This window comes from Pleurodeles waltl, chromosome 8 (genome assembly GCF_031143425.1).
Source record: "Pleurodeles waltl isolate 20211129_DDA chromosome 8, aPleWal1.hap1.20221129, whole genome shotgun sequence".
In the NCBI taxonomy this organism is placed as follows: Eukaryota; Metazoa; Chordata; class Amphibia; order Caudata; family Salamandridae; genus Pleurodeles; species Pleurodeles waltl.
The window spans coordinates 1,076,727,102-1,076,747,609 of NC_090447.1; the positions used below are offsets into that span (position 1 = coordinate 1,076,727,102).

General features: G+C 44.0%; 1 protein-coding gene across 4 annotated transcripts in view; it reads left to right on the plus strand.

The window, feature by feature from the left end:
• DIAPH3 (diaphanous related formin 3) overlaps window positions 1-20,508 on the plus strand; it is a 1,960,340-nt gene that overhangs the window by 829,759 nt on the left and 1,110,073 nt on the right. For all 4 annotated transcript variants that reach the window (XM_069205304.1, XM_069205305.1, XM_069205302.1 and 1 more), the window contains exon 16: window positions 6,282-6,575. In XM_069205304.1, coding sequence (XP_069061405.1) covers window positions 6,282-6,575 — 294 coding nt within the window. The remainder of the gene's footprint in view (window positions 1-6,281; window positions 6,576-20,508) is intronic.

Here is a 20,508-nt window from a genome sequence, read left to right on the forward strand (position 1 = left end):
AATTGAATACAGCACACTCTCCAAGCAAAATAAACACGTATGTACAGACATACATCCTACAGCTATATGGAGCTTAGCCAGGCGAAGAAGATGCTGGCGATGTATTTTACTGTGGTTATTAAAACTTTGTTGGCGAGGAGCCCGCGGTCCAGACCGTGGTGGTTACTGGCGTATAAAGGAAGTACTGACGGAGTGGAGGGCTCTTGTCTTTTTGCCATGTGTGTGAGATGCGTTTGTATTTCTGAAATGGCTGAGTCCCAGCTGGCTATGGAAGGGGTCCGCATTGCATGAGATTTTGTTGAAGACAATGCTGCACGCTTTGTGAGCTTTACATAAACCTCATTATCATTCCAAGATAGAGACTGTTATGATGAGCTTCGCGCCTGTGATAGTTAGACGACGATACGTAGTCCACACGTACAATGAGACCTGCCTCCTCCTCCGATGTCCAGCTCTGGCAGCAGGTTACATTTAAGCAGTTCATTATGTTTTTCTACTGGTTAAAAATGTGGCCCTGCTGTATGTGTCTAATGAACAAGCTTCCTTAGCATCCGGTTTTCTTTATCATCATCATCAAAACATTGTGGGCGAGTCGATAACATTTACACAGAGCCACCTTTTACTTTTTGGCGTTGGTTTTTCTCGTGCATTAATTAGTTCGTGAATTAAAATATTGAAACTTTTGTCGACTGCTCCCGTTTTTTCATTACCAGACATGGGCGTGCTTATTTGTGCACATGCTGGTTTCATTTCTAATGTAGTGCACGTCTTGCGCCGGTTGAAACACTTACGCATGGCCAGATGGAGATAACAAAAGTGCAACAGGAATCCTGTGAATATCTACCCATCTATGCATGAATAATGGGCTCTTGGTCTGCTGATGAATTTTGAAATCGGTGTAGCTCAGACAGGCACTGAATGAACAAGTCTGACTTATCTTAAGAAGGTACAGACAAAATTGGTTCAAATAGTGCATTTTTAAAGTTAAGATGTTTTAATAAGTTGGCTAAAATAATAGACTTAATGCTTGCAGTTTTATAGAGATACTCATGATACATCAGAAGAGTTTCATGATGTGCCAACCAGCCTGGGGCTTCGAAGGGGTGGTTATCCCACGTACATTGGAAGTTCAAATAAGCTGGATAGGAACCCTTTCATTACTGTTAAGAATGTTTTTGCTTTGTTATATTTACTCATTTGTACCTTTTATTTTAACTATTCTACTGCTTCAAAATAGATTTTCAGTATTTTGCTTCTATTCTATTCTTTAAAATCGATTGAAGAAATATCCTTCTTGGTAAAACAAACTTTAAAGCAAATAATCAACATAAAAGGTAAATAGTTAGAGAGCCTTCTGCTGCATTTACAAATGTAATGATTCAATAAGGAGCGTTTAGATTTAAGCCCAGTTTCAGCATTACATGAGCATGCCCAAAGAAAGGATCTGGGATTTATGTAACACAGTAACTACTTTTGAGGTTAATCTTGATTTTCAATTGTTTGTCTAAAGTATCTATTAAGTATGTTAAATAGGAAACCTTACCCCCGACGGTCTTGTAGGGTGCTTCTATAAGAACATTGGAATGTTGAGCGCTCCATCCAAGACAGTGGAGCTGCAGCGGTCTATATACATTGCTCTCAACATTTAACTGTTCTAGTCCGTAGCTTATGCCTTTATCTTTGCCCTGGCTCTCCAGATATATGGAGTGGGCAAGAGAAAGCGAAAGGCAGAGGCTTTGCTGCAGGGCAACATGGAGCCTCCCCCCTTCCTCCTCCCATCGCTCACAGAATCACTTTTACCTTGGAAGGAGGCTGAACTAGAAAAAAGTTTAGCCGAGCCATGGGAGAACCAGGGGCTGACTTAAGTTCTTCATAGCTCTTACTGTGAATGTTCAACAGCTAACAGCGTAGGTTCTGTGCGCACTGTTTGCTTTAGATGATCCACAGCAAGAGCTGTGAAACAAAGGCTTTGGAACCTGAGTGGGATTTCAGCCTTCTCAGACTCCGAAAGGCCTTTGTGTTTTTTAATTAGAATTATCTGCCCTCATGGGGCGGAATGTTCTAATAGCCTTATAGCCTGCCGGAGTGGTCTATATCGACCATTAGGGGCCTGCTCCCTTGTTAAAGTCCCTAGCCTTTGGCTCGGGCCTCCCACACTGGAGTGGGACTTCAATAGCCAGTATAGCCCACCAAGTCAAGCTACAAGGCTATATTAGAACACTAAAATGTTGAGAGATCCATTGAAGATAATGGAGTAGATAGATCCAGGCTTACATTAGCTTGTATAAGCCTTCAGCTCCAACATTAAAATGTTTGTCTTTCTGTTTCTCCCTTTATAATTTAAAACATTGTACCCTTAATGAGTGCAGTGTTCTAATAGCCTTATAGCCCTTCTGTCTCAGGCTGTACCAGTTGTTAAAGGCCCTCACACTAGGCCTGTGCAGCAGGCTATATTGGTATATTATGTAAAGTCCTTAATGTAGATTTATAAAAAAAATCTGCATGTGATGTTTCTACCTCATATGTACTCAAAAGGCATTACAGGTCTAGATTAATCCAAACTATCCAAATCAGCAAGTACCTCTGGCATCAGAGACTGGTCTCTATTAAGAGTCAACTTTCAAAGTTGTAGTTGGAGGATGCTGATTTAGTTATTAATGTCTGACGCCTCAACTTTTACATCTTTGGACTAGCACAAAAACTATAACCGCCTCCAAACCAGTTGTCTGCACCCTCAGAGGGAAATAGACCATCTTTTCCTCCCAAATGTCCACATTTGAGAAACATTTAGAACAACACCTGCTGCCTGAATCAACTCCATTTGCTGTTTTCCTTAAAGGGGTAATCTCAATCAGGTCAGATCAAATTGAGAGGAACGATAAAATGGTTAACAAGCTTTCCCATTGGTTTAAAGTGAGGACTCGTGACGCTAACTTACTGCGTATTGAGATAAATACGGAGTGTAGGATTCAGTGAGAAGGGAATCTGCTGAACTCTGATGTTGATAACTGCATTGTGATATGTTTTAGTAATTAATTTGTTGTTTGTGATCTGTTATATAGACTCTACTAACCTGATTGAGGCATTTTCACTTGATTATTTTTATTGACCAAGACCGCAAGTATTGAGATCTCACAATAGCCCTTGTGAAAAAACATATTTTAATAATTGCAAGCCCTGGGATAGAACCTTATCTTGTCTGGGTTCCAAACAGCCACCAAAGATGTTTGTTGACACAGTTAAGATGCAATACCGTGCACTTTGTGGTTGCTTTTCCTGTTCCTGTTAATTATAATGTGATTTTACCACCTTGTCCTTGTGATTTTAGTTCTCCCCAGTCCACTGTGCATTTTCTGGTGTTTAATATATCTTATGTGCCTGCTGGGAGCTGCTTTAGGTTCCAATTTTGAGGCATGTGAATCCTAGACAGTGTAAACAATCATGTTTTTTTATTCAGTCTTTAACTTTTAAGTATGTTGGTTGGGTGGTAGCTAAGAGCACTGTGCTATTAGAATGAGAAATGTGCTATGATTACCTGCTCTTTTTATGTTGATTTTAATGTCAAATATGTCCTATATATTGGGGATGGATTTTTAATCCGTAAACCCATAACATTTATCTTCTGGAATCTGAATGATGCTGTTAGTATTTTCACTGTGGAGAATGGCCGTATCGACAGCACCAACTCCTCATTAAGGGATTTTGACCAGCACATCATCATAATTCCTCACAAACTGGTGCTCCATGTAGATACAAATTGCAGCAAATTATTAGATTTTTAGCGAAATGTCCTGAAGTCTGTTGAACACCAGGACAGTTGGCTCAGCATTCCTACTACAGCAATCGTGTCTTCTCTGCTTTGTAATCCTGGATCAGCAGTAGCAATTTCTGGTTTAGACATTTGGTCTGCACACTGGATACTGAACACTGGAGATAAATTGGGTATAGGAACAGGTATTTGGCAATTCCTGGCAGATTCAAATTCCTCCATTTAGTGAGCTAACACACAAAAACACTTAACTGCAAGGCTTGCCTCTCCCATAGGTTGACAACAAGTTATATTTAGTAAGTGATAACTGTCAATCGAGAGCAGGTAGGAGTCTCTAGCTTGGTGTCTCACGAATTGTAATTTAAATCCCTCTTTAATGGTAAAGTTGGATTCCAAGCCACTTTTCTGAAAATGCCACTTTTAGAAAGTTCGCATTTTCCTGTCCCAACCGCGTAGTGCCTGCAGCCTTTTTTGAGTCCCATGGCTAAGTGTAGCTGGCAATTGGTCTTTGTGCAATTGATCCCAGACAGTGAGACAAAGAAGCATAGGTTTTGGCAAGATGGGCCATCTCTCACTTGATGAGGGAGAGGAGCTGTCCCCTACCACACTTGCGCATCACAAAGGATCTACCTAAGCACAATGAACTAAGAGTTCGATACAAATCTATTGTGACTCCAGGCAATCTGGGGACAAGGCAGGGAGGCAGAAAATTTCAAGCACCTCTGACGGTGAAAACCTACAGAACCTTCGCCTACTTCCAGTAGGCACTAGGTATAAACAATGGACCATCGGAACCAACTCTTCAGTGCACCTTCGGCCTGTGGAAGACTTGCGAGGATTGCTGCGCTGCGCTGCTCTGCAGGAAAGACTGATAATCTGCTTTCATGCAGCCCGGGTGAAGGACTGGACCTGCATCTTGAACCCAGGACCACCAGAGTGACTCCAAGGGCCTGTTGACTGGCCTCTTGATCAGAGCCTCATGTAGAGAACAGGCTCCAACAACCTAGAACCTGGGACCTGAACTATGCCAGCTGTGAGTTGTGTCCCCCTAAGTGGTGCTACCTATGTCCTGGACCCTTGAAAGTGGGCCTAAAGGTACTATGCCAGCTCATCTGTGGTCCCAGCAGAACACACACACATTGCCATGCAAGATATCACTTTGGATCCGCTGTTCAATGCATCCCATTCACAGGACTTGGCACCCCAGCCCATCAGAACATTTCCTACAGAACGTACCTCCTTTCAGGACATCCCATAGCCACTGCAACTCTTCGGTCTGGCGTGACCAAATAACCAAAGTTGGCGCTTTGTGCTTCTAGGCACTATTTTTACTTAAAATTCTGAAACTGCAGATCTCCGGGTGTACTGATTGAGGTTTTATTATCCTGGTCTCAAATCTATTACGTTTTACTCTATTTTTTAAGTTGGTTTGGGACTTTTCTTGTTTTTTTAATTTCATTACTTCTTGAAGTGCTGCATATTTACTTAACTCATGGCCTCAATATTAAACCCGACTGATTTATGCCAAGCTACTAGAGGGTTAAGCACAGGTGATTTGGAGCTTGCGCGTGTTTCACCCTGAAAGAGATTGTGGTTGCTGTTTGAATAGGATTTCAATCCACCCTATCTCAACCAGTAGCCCGATTTCCAACAACCTTCAAATCCAAAAGAGATTGTAATTGAGACCAACTTTAGGCTAATATGAGAATAGTGGTTCTGCTTCTTGATAGCATTCAGGTTTTATTTTATTGTCTTTTCTGTAAGTATTACCATCATGTATAGTTTACCAATGAATGAAGATGGGCCTGTGATGGTACTTGTGTTAGGTAGGATCTGAAGGTCCTTGTGGTTTGCATTTTCCACCATTCACTCCTCAGTAAAAGAATGATAGTGAATTTAGACCAAGTACCTCAATTCATCATAACAAACACCAAGTTTGATAACCAGGGACATGCCAAACATCAAATTAAAGAGAACTCATAACTATATGATATAACCAGAAATGATACCAGTGGTTTTAGCTTTAATATGTAAGCAGTCTATTTATAGATCAATGAAGTCTTTATTTGATTTCCAGATTTAGCAACTAAACAAAGGCCATTATTTTTTCCTCTATTCTAGACTAACCAGTAACTGTTAGTTTAAGCAGTTGGTAGCCTAGCAAACAAGTGGTATCTGATTAATATTATCACACAGATGCATCAACATTCCACATCCTCTGGCATAAAGGTGACAGATTTCTTGGACTCTCTGACAACTTTATTCTTTGTTTGTGTCAAGTTGATGTTTTCCTTTGGCAGTTCATTCATGCCTTTTATGTTCAGTATGGTTCAGTGTTTGTAAAGTTTCTTTAAAAGGCTTCACTGTTGTATTTATTTTAACATATGGTTTGTATTTGTTTTTTAGAGAACTCTTGCTCTTTAGGTGGTACAGTCACATAATCTGTCTTTTTAGGAAAATAGGTTATGGAAATGACACTGGATTCTAATTAACGTTTTTATTTTTCCTTCAGTTTGGTGCTAATGTATTCTCTGGATCAACAAATCAAGGCAATTCTGTAGTCCAAATGCCTGCAGCCCCACCACCTCCACCATTACCTGGATTGGGGGGTGTGCCACCTCCACCGCCACCACCTCCTCCCCCACCACCACCTGGTCCCCTTATGTTTGGAGCTCCTGCACCACCACCACCTCCAGGTTTCCTGATGGGACAGCGCTCTCCACCAGTACATCCTCTTCCATTTGGTTTGAAGCCCAAAAAGGAATTTAAACCTGAACTCAGCATGAAAAGACTGAACTGGGCCAAAGTAAGAACGTATTAATATTTTTTTACTTTTTTTATACTATTGGCTTAATTTTTTTCAAGACATTAAATATAACCAGTCGGTTATTACTAAGAAAGATATTAAAGGATGATTGCCGCTGACGTGCATTGAACTCTTTGGCGATGCAGGCATCTTTATCAGAATCCATTTAGGCATGTTGTTACTGTTCCCTTTTCCCCCCTTTCGGTTTGTGCAAAATAACAGAAGCTAAGCTTTCAAAAACAAACTGAATGTTGGCATCTCCCTTTCCTCTGCTTGTAAATGTTGGACAAATTAGGTTTTCTACAGCCATGTTTTACAGGCTCACTATCATACAAAGTCAATAATGAAATTCCCTTTGTAATGTACATCACACGCGATTCCTCTTATCCTGTCATTTCATTGTCATGAAAGCTTTTCAACTTTAATTATATCTTGCTCAACTGCTAGTCGATTTAGTAGTAATTGTGCAAATGCATCCTTCTGCCACCTTGTTTACCCCTTTCTCTTTTGTATAAAAACAAAGTTTTGTATCAAGGCTTTCCTCAGTGCATTTCTCTGAAAATGTCTTTTTGTGTCGTTTCAGGCATTTGTTTGCTGATTTTTATTGCTGGTTTTTAAACTCTGCACATTGGCACCCAGTGTATGTGCTCTAACCCCCAAGGCATGTAGAAATTGACTGATCCAGTATTGGCTTGCTAACTCTCCTGTAAGGTTCTAGTATATGGGGTAGGAATTATGGCATGGCAGGTTAAATGACACGTTTTTACTGCAATATTTACAGTGCAGTCCACTAGCGGGACACAGGAAAACCTAGCTTCGGGCTTATCATTGTAGGTTGACTGCTGAACTTCAAACCTGTAGCCCAATCTGTCAAAATAACTCTTTTGATTGGGGAAAACCTTATCTTGAAATATTATAAGTCACAACTACATAAGCCTTGTAAGCCACAAGAGAGGGCATGTTATTTAAATGTGGAACATGTAGAAATGTAACGTTACAATGTCCTGGCAGTCAAAAGACCCCAAAAGCTATCTTCACCGTGGAACGCTCTGGCTGTCCTATTAAGAATACTAATACAGATTAAAATATAAATTCAATTATTTCTGGGTTGAGACAAACTAGATAAAAAAGTAAAACCACTATTTGTAATATTTCATAAAAATTTAGATCACTTGTGAAGTTAAATTTGTAAGAAATATTTAGGAAAATCAACTTTTAGAAAGTTATCTTTTTCCTGCCTGAAACACCTGAAGGCTATACTGCATTAGCTTGGCAGCCGCAGCCCTGTCTGTGCTTGCCCTTAATGACGTGTGGGTATGTGTTTTTCTTCTCCTTGCAGAAATGCTATTTAGGTGGAATCCAGGAACTTTATTAACCAGTAAAAGCCCGCCTCTTTCACAATTAAATGTATGGTTAGATCTGGGGAGGGCAAACCTTTGTCCTCCTGAGCCAAGCTGGCTCCAAACCCAGGTGAAAGGAAGCTGCTCTCAGAATCTTTTTGAGTTTCCACAAAGGAGGGGGCTACCCATTTCCCTTGGCAAAGCTCTGAACAAGGGAGAAATGGCTTCCCTATCTTAGATTTTGAGAGTACGGTACACTGAGGGATTATTTGAAGTAGGGCAAATAGAAACTGCTGAAAAAATAGATAGGTTTGCCCTTGGGAACTTGTATCTCATTGGTAAGGGAGGAGCCCTGACTCACTCTCAACCACTAGCTTGTGTCAACCCTAAATGTGGCATTGCAAGGCATGCTCCTCAGAAACTTTCTGGACCTTTGGATAAACAGTAGGACTGAACTAGCATTTGTGACTTCTGAAGGGTTAGAGCTGCTCCCAGTTATACTGAGGGCACAGAAATGGACTCCAAGCGTCAGTTGGCTGAGCTCCTGTATAGCTAAAGTAACACAACAAGAGGCCTTTTTCTGAAGTGCTCACTGACCAGTTGCAACTGGACCTGGCCCTTAAGTGTTTGTCCCTGATGTCCTGGGACCATTGACTGTGTCTGATTGGACTTCTATAATCTCTGAAAAGCTGTGTGCCTCAAAATAATTTCTGACTTCCAGCTTCTGGGAGACCGGATTCAGCCACCTGAGCTGATCCACCCAAGATGCTACTTTGCTGGGCTGAGGAAACATGTTTCTTCCGCTTGGAGCTCCGCTACAGCAGGAAATCTGGCCAAGCTGAGGAATCTTGACCAGACAGTTGTAAACATTGTGACAGGACCTGTTTAAATCTCTTCTGTTTTTATTGGGTGCTTGTCTTCTGAATCTTTCATCTCTGTCCATTAGAAAGTGTGAAGTTTAGACATGCGCAGAAGTATTAGTAACATGTCCGCTTCCTACCTAGGCTGACATATTTTTGTTGTTCATGTTATAGTCGCTGCCAAGGTAATATTGATGCTTACTGTGTAGGTCTAAAAAGTCAATATGTTAATCAAGATGATGCTTTTATAGTCTTACTTGTTTTGTCTTTTTGGGACTTAAGTGTTTCCAAACTTATGTAACTGAGATAAAAATTGCCTAGCAGGTGTTAGAAAACCCCCTGTATTTGGCAATAGTATGGGAGAGACTTTCCATCAGAACTGTCAGGCCAGAGGTCGTGCAAGTTTGCTGCAAATAGGTTCAGAGCAGTGCACAGAAGCAGTCTTCAGCCTTTATCATTCCCAGGCAAGTTAGTTAGCAGAGAGAGTGGCTAACCAGCTGTTTCTCACTGAAAAAGTATGCTCCTTTAGCCATCTTAAGAAATTCGATTTATAGGCTTTTTTATTTTTTCTTCTCCATTTTAGCTTAGCATTTAGAAGTAGCAAAATTGTGTTAGGATACTAAGAGCTTAATAACCATTTTAGGAGTGTTTATATTTTCACTAGCTAAGTCATGCATTGCTCCATTTATCTTTGCATTCTGTGTGGTTGCCATTTATTTTGTATGTACTGGATTTAGATTTTAGAAAATAATAATTCTATAATGTTATCCAGTGCTTCTTAGTGCTATTTTGATTCTGTTATTCATTTTACAGAAGAGGCTTTGAGTTCCTCTGGATCCCTGAACTCATCATGACCAGAAAAAAACACCTATACAGTATTGCTTAGCAAGTAGTGTACGGGTCGCAGTTCAACTAGATTTCTAATTTGTGTTTTCATTTAACTAAATCCTTGCACAGAGGGGTTAGAAATCCAACCCCCTGTGTCCCTGAGAGAACCCCAATATTGTGACGAGGTGAGGGCTTGAAAGGTATCCATTCGACAACAGGACTATCCTTGATGTGTGATTTGAACCTTTCCCTCTCTGAGCCAAAACCAACGGCTTCAGTGGGATCTCATCTAACAGCTAACCAGCATTAAGAAGACTTATGCAGTTACCCACTACAATCTTGCCCTGCTGATGTATTTTGACTTCTATTTCGTAGGCTGATCCTAAGGTAAAATCTTTGACCAGATTGAACTTGCTTGGTGTAACTGATCCGCCCTCCATCTAGGTCGGCCTAAAATCACGCCTAGGTCTCGGTCACTGATGAACAGTGTCTACTGGGTGCCACTAAACTTTTTTATGCTTTTTGACTTAAATCTTTGAAAATTCATATCTGAATCCCTTTATTGTTTTTTGTTGGTTTGTTTGTAAAGTATTCTCTATTTTTATGAATTGGAGTGGTATTTATATTGTGCTGTGTGTTCAACTTTTTAACTGTTTTGCTACTTCTAAATGCTATACACATTTTCTTTGAGTTAATCCTGCGTGCTCTGGGACATAGCTACCAGAGGTTGGGCTCACTTTTAAATTACAGAAACTTTTGCCTGGACTTAAAAGGTTAGGGATCTTATTGCTTACTCTACCCCCAATAGCAAATCACTGTTATAGCATTTCTTAGAGCATTGTACAAATTTCCGCTTGTAAATGTAAAATATATATTATACCTTATTCTGCTGATGGATACTTCTAACCACAGATTTCTCACCTTTATAATATCTCAGATGTCAAGCTGGATCTGGAAAATTCTCCCAGCAATAGTTCCTGCATGTTGAGTAACGATCTTACACTACCCCAGAAATGACACAGAGCAGCTGCTTTTAGGTGCTACCCATGCACACTGTCTGTTTCTGTTCTGTACGTGCATTTCAGTGCCAATCAAGAACTTTGCTCCCATCTCAGTTTGTTCTCGGACGACTCCAGAATTCTTCAATATAATGTGCTAGGGAAGATGTCTCCACCAAAGAAAGGAATGTTGGGTGGAGACACATATAACATGTCTTTGGGGCTTGGTGCTCAGTCATGTTCAAAGTCCATCCAAAGGCCACTAGAGGGCGAGAGACTCTAGGTTGCTGAGCATAAGAAGTGGCATTTGAAACTGCAGTCCTGCTCCAAGTTGCTGGATTGCTGCTGCACTCGCTCAGGGACTGGTCTAAGTCCTTAAGTAAGTTGAAAAGTTGCCATAAGCACAAGAAAAGCTGAGCTGGTCTCTACCCTATCCTGGTACTCAACATGAGGCAGAAAGTATTGAGGAGGACACTCAAAGGTACCCCTTGCCTCCTGCATCCTCCCAATCGAATGCTTCTGGCTCCCTCTCGGGAGCCTTTGGGTACCATTAAGCCGCAGGGGACGTCAATCAGACCTTCGACAACTGACCCTCAGCCAGCACTGTCTACTCCCTCCGGACCCATTTCTGGGACCATATAGTCACTGATCCAGACTTCTACTATGGCTCCAAGATCTAATCAAGACCCTTCCATAGCAGTGGCAGCTCTCATTCCGACACTGATCTTCGACTCCAAACTGAGACTTTTGTCACATTATCAGATTATCAAGGCACAGACTAATCTTTCAACCAAATCCTTAACCTCCTCCATGACACCAATACTATTGGTGCCATTCTGGAAAACGTTTCTCACAACTCTGATGATGAGGAGGCAGACAATATGTCCCTCTCCCCTCCCACCCCATTATTACATTGATGAAACACTTTATCTAGACCTACTGAATTCCATTGGGCTAACACCTCCCCATAGACCAGGCTGGATTCACCACCCACCAACGGAAGAAAGCACCTCTGTTGCAGTAGTAGTGCAAGAAGAGGTATAAGTGCTAGATTTACAACTTTTCTGAGGTTGGCCCAAAACCAGTTCGCTGACCAAAATGCTTCAACTAGTTTGGCTTTGTCAGAGACTATATTGCAATTAATGAGGCACTCTCAGGCTCCCTCATGGCTGCATGGTCAAAAACCATGCTCAGATGCTGTTGCCCATCGACCTTTGGCCTCTTGAAACCTCTGACAGTGAACCAAAGTATATTGGCACCTTTGGCCAAAAATAATTTTTAACAGCTAATCTTAGCTCTATGTACCATGAATGTGGTGTGCCTTTAGGGCAGATGCAGTGAGTTCTTGCTGCCTGTCTGGAAGACCTCCGTTTGTTTCTTCCATAAGCAATTCAGGAGAAGATGAGGCAAAATATGTACCCCCTGGCTTGGACACCACCAATTGTATAAGCTGCACTATCAGCACCAGCATGGTGATTAGATGGCACGCTTGAATGCGAGCATCTGGATTTTCTTGTGAATTTTACGATTCCCTCATGGATGTGCCGATTGACAGCGGTAGACTCTATGGAATAAAGACCAACTCTGTGGTTGAGCGTTTTAAAGATTGTTGTGCCACAGTATGATTCTTGGGGTAATAGTCGCCAATCTGCCAATTCCAACAGCAGTACAGGGAATTTAGTGGCTACTCTAGAGGCCTAGCAGCACCCTGCCCAACCTTTTCAGTGCAGAGAACGTGGTGGCAATCTAACTTGTTCACACAAGCAAGAGCAGCATTCTTCTACGTAGTCCTCCCCTGCTGGTAGGAATCCAAAGCTCCTTTCATTTGCCCTCATGGTAGGGGGCAGAAGCTCACATTTCTTCCTAGGTTGGGAATCCCCACATCACACCAATGGATTTTACTAGTTGTTCAAAGGAGCTTAAGCCATACCTTTCATTTCTTTCTTTCTCAGTTTCCTCTCACCAGGGCAATTTCTGGCAGCCAGCATCATGATCTTACTGCAGGAGTTAAGTCTCCTGCTAGCCAAGAGTGGCATTGAAAGGGTGCCAGACTCAGAGAGGGCTGTGGGGTCCTACACTCTCTACTTTCAGTCTTATACTGGCCACTGAGCCCCCTTCTGAAAAAGGAGAATTTTCAAGTGTGGCAGAGATTCTCTCAGCTCCAGATCTTGGAGATGGATAATGCCCTTGTATTTGGGTGGCACATATTTTTATATACTCGTCCTGCAGTCTCAGATACGGTACCTGCTGTTCATGGTGGGGTCCGAATACTTTGAATATGCTATTCTGCCATTCCTACCTCAACTCCTAAGGAATTTACAAAAGTGATGTTGGTGGTCTCAGCTCACCTTTGGATGTTTGGAATACATTTATTGGTGTATCTCAGTGACTGGCTGTTCAAGGCCACCCTCCTAACATACTTGGGGTTATCTGTCAGCGAGCCAAAGTTCCATCTGAGCTCTACGCAGAAGATTCCCTTAGTAGGAGCTATCCTGGACATGGGGGCATTCAAGGCTTTGCCATTGCTGCAGCGCATCTGGCCCATTCACACTATTATTTTGATGATTCAGGCTCAGTTTTGGGTGTCAGTGATGCTAGTAATGAGGTGTGGCCTAGTGCACCCTTCTTGTCCTTGTGCTAAATGGCACATGCAGGTTCTACAGTGGAACCTCAAGATTCACTGGGCCAAGCATTGGAGCTTCCTTTCTGACTCAATCCAGTTCCCTCAGGAGACGACTTGAGATGGACACCAAACAGACATGCAGCAGCCCATTCTCCCTTCCACATCCAGACTTCACGTTGAGACAGGTCACTGCTGGGGTCAGAGGGCCCTCTGGGAGAGATGGAGATCAGAAGCCATTAATCTCTTTTGGAGCGCCAATTCCATATCACTCTTCTGGAGATCAGTGCAATCTGGCTAGCAATTAAGGCCTTCCTACCTACCAAACAGGTTGAGGCTGCTGCAGGTCCTCATGGACAACATGACTAACATTTGGTACTGCAGCAAGCAGGGCGGATTATCCTAAGTCAGGAGGCCATGTGCCTTTTGTGATGGTTTGACCAGCAGTAGATCTTTCTTCTGGCCAACCACCTGCCAGCATCCCTGAACACCAGAGCATACATGCTGACTAGGCATCGGCTATGGATCATGAATGACCTTTGCATCCAAAGATGGCACTAGGCACATTTGAAAAGATGGGGCTGCCCTGGCTAGAAATGTTCTGATGGGATACTTCTGCTTGTAAATGTATTATCTATTGAATAGATATGCCCAGGTTGCCATACTGGATTGCAGACTTCATCGTTTTTGCATTGCCAGTCGGGAGTGCTGGCTCTATCTCAGGCCTGGCACGACACCAGGATGACATCACTGGAACCATACAGCACCCACCCCAGTGCACTGACGTCAGTTTCCTTTTTTTTCCATGCCTTTAAACATAGATTCAGAGGTCTTGACATTTTTGGAGGTTCTTTTTCCTTTTGTTCTTTTTTTTTTTTTTTTTTTTTTTTTAAGTATATTGCGCTGGGATGCCGCCTGAAAAAGTTGAGATTTCAAACCTTTTTACATCTGCATTGGACAATTGTCCATCTCAGATCCACTTTATCTGTGCAATTGGTGCTTGGGGTAGAAGCAAGACTCAAGATCATACATCAAATATGCCCTCAAAGTCCATCAAAGAGCAAAAGGCCAAGTTGTTGATGGCTCACTCACCTAGCGAGATGCTCATCTCACTAGAGGGCAAGATCAGCCTTAAAGTCACTTTCATTGTCTTTGTTTCAGTCTTTCTAAAGACAGGAAAAAAATGGAGATGGGATGATGACACATTGAAGCCAGTCAATGGCCTGGATAGACCACCATTGCATACTCTGCCCCAGTGGAGTTCCCTGAGCTAGAGCTACAAGATATCACTTAGATCAAGAAGCTCTTTTCAGCTGCGCTACTGACTCTGGTACCTGAGTCATGGCTTGTTCCCTCCCATTGCTGCCTCTACCACTTGTAGTTTCATCTCCAGCACTGGGTAGCCTGCAGTTTCGTGCACTGACTGTCTTCTTCCTCCATGTGATAATGGAGGTATTCAGATAGACTGAGATTCTGTCTGGTGCACCTCCGGGCCTCATAGGACTATTCAGGGGTATGCATGAGTGTTGTCGGCATGTTCTTCCCAGACCCTAGTTTACCTCTGTTTCCTCTCAGGTAATGCCTCAGAACACGGATGAGAAAAGTGATAGAGAACTTTTTTGCCACCCTGTTATTCAGCCAGGGCTGACTACTGTCCCTTACTAAATATTAGCTGTTGAGATATATGTGCTGAAGTGGAGTGTCCCTCCGGCTGGCCTCCTCTCGATGTTCCATCCTTCCATGCATATTTGTTGGAATTAGTGTTGACAACAGTGGAGTTGATATTTAACATCTTGAGAGAGGTTCTGTAGTCAGCTGCTGTTGTTTCAGAGCCTTTCTGCCAGTCATGAGTCATTACTAGACCCAGTAAAGATAGTTTGGGAGAAGCCCACATAGACATCTGCAGTAAACCACTTAATAACCAGAATGTATCAGTCTACACCCAGAGATCAAGTATTTCTTTTGGATCTCCCATCACTAGAAAGCTTTGTGGTGCTAGCATCTTCATTCATCAGATAGAACCCTGGAGTTCTCCTTTCAGTCCCACCAGAACAACTAGCCTGACCACTTGGGAGACAGCTTTGCAAGGCGGTGAAAGTTCGCTAGGATCCTTCTAGGAAGATAATTAGAGTGGCCCTGGACATGGTGAACTCGATGGCCTGGGCCATGTGCTGTTCAGTGACCCTGAATATGTATGGCTCAAGTCAACTGGATTTTCCAGTGATGGTCAGGCAGCCTTAATGGACATGCCGTTTGATTGAACACACATCCAAGGCAAGGCCAAAGATTCCTTAGAGAGATTTAAAGCAGGAAGGGTGATGACCAAATCTTAGGGCCTTAAGTCTATAACCCGGAATTATAGTCAGTTTCAGAGGTTTCTGTGCTTCTCAAGCCGCACAGTCTTTCTAATAAAAAAAACAAATGGTTTGCCTGGGTAAAGGTATGTCAAACCCTGCAGCCTCCCTCTTTCTATTCCTTGTTTTCCACCATGTCACTTGGAAAGCAACTTTAGCATCCCTTTGAAGGAGCATGTGCGGTCAATTGAAGGACAGGTATCATGCTTTATACGGGCCTAGAAGGCCAAATCAACACACCAATGAGTTTTGCAAATCATAGAAAGGGGGAATGCCTTACCATTACAGGCTCCAACAAATGTAATAACTCACATTTAAAATCACAGCACACCGATGTGCCTCTGTGCAACTCCTCTTCTGCCAGGTAATAACGGGTATTTGTGAACTCTGTTTCTGGGAGCTACTTTTAATCCTTCTGACTCTATCTGTACTTTGAGTCCACTGCTTTCATGTGTAAAAGTTGCTTTTAGACATGCTTGTGGGTCCAAATTGCTAGGCAAGCAGTGTACCAACAGGAGATATCGTACCCCACGTTGCCTGTAAATAAATCAGGGAGGTGACTCTTGCAGCTGTATTAAACAATATGTTTTCAAGTCAGGGCATTAGATTATTGTTGGGACATGAATATCTCCTGATTTGTATGCAATTGTGTTTCTCTGCCTTCTGCGCACAACTCCTTGTATCTGGTATCCTGATTTTTTATTTCTAGCCTCACACTAATGTAGTGTGCAAAGACAGGCCTAGGCCTGTCACTAGAAATGGGGGGGATGCTGGACCTGATGTGTGACATAGAAAGGTGCACCAAGCCTGCTCTCTGTGTGATAAAAGTGGGACAGTTGTCTCCATCATGGATTTAGCACATGAAGTGGTGATGCCAGAGAACCATGTTTTGGGAATCTATATTTTTGGCTAGACACTTTTACCTGGGTCACTGGATTCCAGACCTACTGACCAACTATGTAAAGTTACTCTTCTGTGCTAAAACCCAGATACTACTGCTAACATCCTAAGTGTATGTGTTTGAAGCTGTGTATGAACAAAACAGAGTCCTGTGGGAATCATTTTGGATACCCCAAGTTTGACTTTCTGCACAAGATGGAGGCAAGGCTTTCCAAAACAGTAGAAGTGTATTGCTGGCATTCCTAAACCTTAAGGGAGGAGGCCAAGACACCGGAGTCGGAAAGAGGAGACAAGACCCCTTTAGAACATCTATTATACTGTTTGCTTAGTCTTCCTGTTGCACTATCATTTGGCAGATGGCAAGAGTAAATTATGGGACTGTGGTCTGTGTTTTTTTCAATGTGAAAGACCACCCCTTAGCTGAGGCTTCCCATGATCACTCTTCAGTGTGGCTTATGACAGGTTTGGAAACCTCACCTCTGATTTGAGGAACATCACTCTACATAAAGGCTGTATCCAGAGATCAGCCTGAACAGGACATTTGAAAACGACTTCTGAAAGTGCAGAGTGGATCCATAAATCCTATATTCTGATGGATACAAACTACCTGTGGATTCCTCACCTTATGAATTCATCCTTGCGCCAGCATCCAACGGAAAGTCTTCTTCCCAGCTCTCCACGTCGACGAGGACGTCACAATTGCACGGCTCCACGCGACTCCGTCTGACGTCACCGTGCCAATAAGAGGTCCTCGCCGGCGTGCTGACGCCAGTTTCCTTTTTTCCGTGCCTTCGACGCGAACAGTTTTTTCCTGGCTCGTTGGATAGTGTGTAGCTTTAGTAGTTACAATGCCTCCCACGAGAAAATCGGGTTTCAAGCCTTGTAATGAATGTGGCGGTAGGATGTTGGTTACTGATCCACATGAGAACAGCCTTTGGTGTCTTAGCTCTGAGCACGATGTCGAAGGTTGTGGATCGTGCCAGAGCATGAACCCTAAGGCACTAAAAGAAAGAGAGGCCAAGTTTTCTTAGCGAAGGCTAAGAAGAAGGGCCACAAGAGGGCTTCATCTCCCGCTTCTTCCAAGCGGCACAAGAAGCGACGTCGTCATGACTCACGGCGCCGATCGACACAGAGCCGATCGAGGTCTCCATCTGCTAGACGTCGAAGTAATTGGGAGGTGAGCCCTACTGTGACTCCCCAGCCCCAGAGTCCAGAAGTATCTCCAACACCGTCAGTCTATGAGGTGGCTCCTCATAGCCCTCAGTTTTCACCAGCGCCACAAGAGCCTGATGTGCAGCAGCAGGATCAAGATCAGAGATATCCTGCCTTCCCGGCTCCAGGAGCAGATCCGGCAGCATTTTTAAATGCCATGTATGCTGTTTTCCAGGCTATGGCCCCTGCTGGTACACCGGCGGGTCCCACGGGGCCATTAGCTTTTTCCTTGGGCTCTCCGGCTCCATATAAGATGAGGCAGTTTATGCCGTATGATGTCTCCTCGAGGTATGGCGTCACCATCTAGATCCGTGGCACCGTCGCCATCTCCGCATCAGCCGACGCCAATGCTCTCCCCTGGCCAGCCAGTCCCATTAGCTGCGTGCCAGCCGACTCCGAAGAAGGCGCCGTTGGAGTCTGTGTCGGCGCCGGGTCCGAGTGATTCTCAGATCCATACATCTTCTTCTGTGCCTGGTCGGGATTCGGAAGCTGTGGCTTTGGCGTCAGTGGATTCGATGTCGACGCCGAGGTTAGAATCCCGCTTGAGATCTCGGAGGAAGGCCGTGCGTCTCCTTGAAGAAGAAGAATACCGGCAGTTGGAAGAGGGCGGGCTTGTAGAGCCTTTGGATGAATACCAAGGATTGGGGTCAGCCAGTGGGCTGGATACTTCCCCGAAATGGGACATTTCATCTCCAGGGGAGTTTACGGAGGAGGCAGCGTCATTCCACTCGGTCATTAGAAAGGCAGCGGACTATTTAGACCTGCCTTTATCTTCAGCAGAGGTAAAGACAAATCTGCTAACTGAGGTGCTGCATCCCTCTACATCCTCAGCTGATCCTTTGCTGCCCTTCAACGAGGCATTGTTGGAGTCTATTATGGACTTGTGGAGAAAACCAGTTTCGTCTCCGGCTGTGAATAGAGCTGTGGGAAGGGAGGCATAGGGGAGCACCTGGGGATCCTGGGTTCCTGTCACATCATCCAACCCGGGAGAGTTTAGTGGTTCAAGCATCTTGCTCCACAAAGTCTGCTCCTGGTTTGTTCCCTGTAGCTCCATCTGATAGGGAGTCCAAACGAATGGAACAGTCTTCAAAAAAGATCTTTTCGTCTTGCAGCATGGCGCTCAAGGCTGCTAACACTACCTGCGTGCTGGGCAGGTATAAGGATCTCCAAGGACACTGCAGCGGATCTCCAATGGTAGGCAGTGGACGGCAACCCGTCCCAAGGAAGGCCGTTCTCACTACCACCTCCAGTGGCCCCAGTTGTTACGGATGCCTCCACTCTAGGGTGGGGTGCTCATCTGGGGGATCTGGAGATCAAGGGTCATTGGTCTCCGGTGGAACAGATGTTTCATATCAATCTGTTGGAACTGGGGGCGATACACCTGGCTCTCAAGGCCTTCCTCCCTTCCCTTCGCGGTCAGTCGGTTCAAGTCCTCACGGACAACACTACCGCGATGTGGTACGTAAACAAGCAGGGAGGAGTAGGGTCGTACCTTCTCTGCAGGGACCATCAGATTTGCTTGATAGCAAATCATTTGGCCGGGGTTCTGAACATCCATGCGGACAGTCGAAGTCGTCACTTCTTGGTCGATCACGAGTGGCGTCTTCATCCAGACCTAGCCCGGTACATCTTCGAGATGTGGGGGTCTCCGAAGGTAGATCTATTCGCCACTCGGGAGAATGCGCACTGCCTGTCGTTCTGCAGTCTCCAGTATCCGTTGCAAGGAGCGTTGAGGGACGCATTTCAAATACCCAGGGATGGCCAGTTGCTTTACGCGTTTCACCCCATACCCTTGATTCCTCGGGTCCTGAGGAAGATTCGCCAAGACAGGGCCCAAGTCATCTTGGTGACACCGGATTAGCAGAGAAGGGTGTGGTACACAAACCTTCTACAACTCTCAAAGTGCCCTCCACTCCGTCTCCTGCTCAGGGCAGACCTCCTCTCGCAGTCGTAGGGGCAGGTTCTACACCCCCCACCTCCAGAGCCTGCACCTTCATCCCTGGAGATTGAACGGGGCAACCTGAGTTCCTTTTCTCTCCCACCGGATGTAGTGGATGTTATTCTATCGTCCAGGCGACACTAAATCCATTGATGCCAGCAGGTGGGCTAAATTTGTTATTTGGTGTGGAGAGAAACAGAAAGATCCCTTGAAAGCCCACCTTTCCGATGTTTTGTTGTTTGTTCTTGATTTAGCAACGAAAGACTGTTCAGTAGCTACAGTTAAAGGTTATTTGGCCGCTCTATCGGCTTTTCTTTGCCTCCCGAATCAGCCCTCTTTATCTAAATCTCCGATTGTTAATAGATTAATTGAGGGCTTGCTTGATAAGTTTCCTCCCACACCCTTTCACATGCCTCAGTGGGATTTAAATCTTGTTTTAACATTTCTAATGGGTTCACCATTCGAGCCCATGCATTCATGTCCTTTAATGTATTTGGTTCTTAAGACTTTCTTCCTTATTGCTATAACCTCTGCTAGGAGGGTTGGTGAGCTTCAAGCCCTGTCTGTAAAGCCCCCCTTTACCTTGTTTTTCCCTGATAAAGTGGTACTGAAAACCCGGGCGGCTTTCCTGTCAAAAGTTGTCACTCCATTTCATATAGGGCAAACTATTACCCTTCCTTCTTTCTACCCTCCTCCCCACCCCTCTAAAGAAGAAGAGAGACTCCATCGATTGGGCCCTAGAAGGGCTCAAGTTTTTATATGGAGAGGACGAAAGACTTTCGCCTGGAGGATCAGCTGTTCGTGGGGTATGTTGGTCAGCGGAAGGGCAGAGCAGTCCATAAAAGAACAATCTCCAGGTAGTTCATTCTTTGTATCAAAGTT